The sequence below is a fragment of the Aristolochia californica genome, unplaced genomic scaffold (genome assembly GCF_029961685.1).
Source record: "Aristolochia californica isolate CCGP_79_NKW_82.1479 unplaced genomic scaffold, dmAriCali1.0.hap1 SCAF_2, whole genome shotgun sequence".
NCBI lineage: Eukaryota > Viridiplantae > Streptophyta > Magnoliopsida > Piperales > Aristolochiaceae > Aristolochia > Aristolochia californica.
This window is the reverse complement of record NW_027181881.1, coordinates 4,211,905-4,215,467: the sequence shown is the minus strand read 5'-3', so window position 1 is coordinate 4,215,467 and position 3,563 is coordinate 4,211,905. Positions and strand designations below refer to the sequence as shown.

General features: G+C 44.8%; 1 protein-coding gene across 1 annotated transcript; it reads right to left on the bottom strand.

Annotated features, from left to right (window-relative positions):
* Positions 1–1,674: 1,674 nt before the first annotated feature.
* On the bottom strand, positions 1,675–3,324 carry LOC137956620 (divinyl chlorophyllide a 8-vinyl-reductase, chloroplastic). The gene has a single exon (XM_068804178.1). It carries the CDS (start codon positions 3,176–3,178, stop codon positions 1,916–1,918), a length of 1,263 nt encoding a protein of 420 aa, XP_068660279.1. The 5' UTR covers positions 3,179–3,324; the 3' UTR covers positions 1,675–1,915.
* Between the last annotated feature and the right edge of the window lie 239 nt (positions 3,325–3,563).

Here is a 3,563-nt window from a genome sequence, read left to right as displayed (position 1 = left end):
GTAAGCTTGTCCCTGGAGTTTTCATATTGCCTAGCCAGCAAATATCAGATGCATTTGTAACCCAATCAGAAACAGTAGTGGAACATGTGTATTCACCTCAGGGATATACAAGAAGCTCTGCCACTAAGGCAGAAACATTAAGGGACTATGCAGGTCCTGAAAGCGAATGGGGTAGGAAAGAGGCCTATGTGGATCCATCACCAGGCATAAACGAATACATTGACATGAATAAGAAAGGTGGTCTCCCTCTGGGATTGTTTCAGCGCCGAACAATCTTCCCCAGAACTTCTGGTGGCAGCCATGAAACTGGCACAAAAGAGTGGAGTAACCCAAAGTATGATACTGTGCATCAGCCAAAGTATGAAGGCTATCATGGGAAAGATGTTGGTAGCCATGAAAGTGGGGCCAAAGAGTGGAGTAACCCAAAGTATGATACTGTGCATCAGCCAAAGCAAGAAGGCTATCATAGGAAAGATGTTGGTAGCCATGAAAGTGGAGCCAAAGAGAGTAACCCAAAGTATGGTATCATGCATCAGCCAAACCATGATAACTACCGTGGGAAAGATGTTGGTAGCCATGAAAGTGGGGCCATAGAGTGGAGTAACCCAAAGTATGATACTGTGCATCAGCCAAAGCAAGAAGGCTATCATAGGAAAGATGTTGGTAGCCATGAAAGTGGAGCCAAAGAGAGTAACCCAAAGTATGGTATCATGCATCAGCCATACCATGATAGCCACCGTGGGAAAGATGACCGAAGACTGGATGACCCATACTCTACTACACCACATAGCACAGTTGGTAATGGGTTTAACAGAGGAGTCCCATCTATTGCAAGGAACTATGATAGCCCAATTACCAAACCTACAAATGATATAGGAGCCCTGGCAGATTATGTGAAGGAACCCACCAGACAAACATATGATACCGGTGGTCTGACAGATTATGTGAAGGAACCCACCAGGACTCCTTTGGTCACCAAAGCTCCACAGGGCTATCCCTCAGTATCTCCAGTTTCACAGAAAAAACCTGCTCAGGAAAAAATTGACAGCAAAGAAGCTGAAAGGAGGTATGGAAACCTACAAAACCCTGTACCCAAAGTTGACAAGTCGGTACCAACAATAGATAGCAAAACAGCTGCACAGATTTACAAGGGCAAGTTTGTTCCTGTCTAATTAGGAATGCAATAGTCTCATAAATGTCAAAAGCACAAGATTATAAGATGTTAATTGTGCTTTGCTGGGTGTTCTGTAGTTTCATGTGATGGCTATGGTTTTGTCAAAAAAAAGTGGTGTGCATCGTTTTGTCAAAAAAAAAAAAAAAAAAAAAATAGAGTGATGGGTATGGTTTTGCATGAGAGCAGTTGTAATATTAGCAAATCTATAAGACATGTAACTTATGTTCTAATGATAATAAAGGGAATATTTGAGTGTCTAGCTAGTTTCTTTTATTATGGATTAGTAGCTGCTGGTGCCAATGTGATTTTTGTCAATTCTTCATATTGAGGTGGATAAAATTGAGCTACCTCCAGATCCAGACTAAAGAAATGGCAATTGGCAAAGAGTCAGGATGTATGTGTAACCTCTAGATGCTGTCTCATTCTCATATCAGCCTTTTGGTATATAGGGAGGTAAATGGAGGGAAATGTTACTGTGTAATTCACTTCAAGCCCCAAAAGCCAGTTCCAAATATTTGAAGAAAAAAACAGAATATCAACTGATTTGAATGACCTATTATACAGCAAAAAATAAACAAAGGCAGAAGAGTTTCATTACACAGTTCATAGCACTCAAAAAAAAAAAAAAAAAGCCACAACACAGTTCAAGAGTAAGAGTATTTTTACTTACTCAAATTTGTTACAAAACTGTTTGATTCGAAGAGTGCAGAGCTCAACGTCATAAAATTCCTCACTGAATGGTTAAAATATCGTTTGTTCCCCTAATTCTTGACCTGCCATCCCTTCTCTGATCACCCTCTCAAAGAATTCCTCCAACGTATCCTTTCCATAGCTTGGTGTCTTCTCTGCACTGTATTCTCCCGTTTCTGGGTCCAATACTAACATGCTCTCGGCTGCATAATATTTGCCAATTTTCCCAAATTCTGCTGCATCCTCCAACGAAGGGAAAATTTTCACAAGGAAATCGAGAACACCGATCGCAAAATCCATAATCTCAATCGGGACTTTAAAGAAATTGGGTTTCTTTCCGAGCAGCCTAAACAGTATCTCCCCCTGCTGCAAGGGCGTCAAGGCCTTCCCTGGCCCCCCGATAGGCAAGATCTGATTGATCTTATCCTCGTCAAGCACACAGTCCGCGATGAAAGCAGCTAAATCCGGCTCGCTCATAGGCTTACATGCGCACAGTTGGCCATCACCGAACATGACGTAAGGTTTCCCGTTTTTTACAAGCTCGACCTGACCGCCGAGGCTTTTGAAGAAAGCCGTCGGCCGTACAATGCTATAGGTGAACTGGGTATCCTTGGCGGCTTCTTGTGCCAGCTCGGCCTCGACTTTGAGCTTGGCCCGCTGAAACTCGAGAAGTGGCTTCTGAACGCAGATTGCCGACAACAGAACGAAGTGTTTGGCACCGCGCCTACGGCCGGCGGTGAAGCTGTTCTTGGTGGCGGAGTAATCGATGAGCCACGAGTCCTTGACGCCGCCGGAGCGGCTTGCGAGGCAGGACACTACCACGTCGACGGGCCAGTCTAGCCCACTCAGCGACTCATCAAGACGGTCCAAGCTGGTGACATCGGAAAATAAGACGGTGCAGCCCTGCAGCTCCGCCAAAGTTTCCTCCTTGGTTTTTTTGCCGCGAATGCCGCTTCGCTCTCGGGCGACTGCGATGACGTTGAAGCCACGGTTCATGAGCTCCCGGACAACGAATTTGCCAATGTAGCCAGTTGAACCGACGACGAGGACCGTTATGTCGCGCGGAGACTTGTCACGGAAAGAGTGAGAGGAGGAAGTAAGGGTCTCTTCAGCTGCAGCAGCGGATACCCTTGTTGGTTTTGACAAAGAATGTGGTTTCAAGGGCGAATAACGTTTAGTCCTGAGTCTGCAGGCCGAAGGAGAGGGAAGATGAATACGAATATGGGAGATGGGCAATGAGACAGAAGCAAAGGAATGCAGTCGTGGGGAGTGGACAGTAGAGAAGGAATTGAGAGGGGAAGAAGACGCAGACATCCTTCTCGTCTTCTTCCAAAATTTTATTTGTGGGATTTGAATTTGATTGCAAGTGATCGATGGAAACGAAGAAGAAGAATGAGAGTGGCACTGGAGGTCTTCTGAAAGTGAAAGACGACATGGATGGGTACGAGAGGAGGTGAGAAATTCGGAATTGCGTTTTTTTTTGTGTTTGTTTACTTCTGTGGTGGAAACTACTTGCCTTATCAGAAGAAAATCTAAGGAAATGACCAGAAAGGGTAGAAAGAGATAGCCGAGACCTTGCAGACAAAATGGACTCCTGTCATGGGTACCCATAACTAAGGCACAGCCCACAAGAACCCCAAACCCTGAATTCGAATCCGGATCTCTTACTCAGCTAACTGTAAAATTCTCTGAGGGGTCA

Excerpts from the sequence above, each read along its gene's own strand:
- LOC137956620 (XM_068804178.1), bottom strand. The coding sequence starts at position 3,178 with ATGTCTGCGTCTTCTTCCCCTCTCAATTCCTTCTCTACTGTCCACTCC.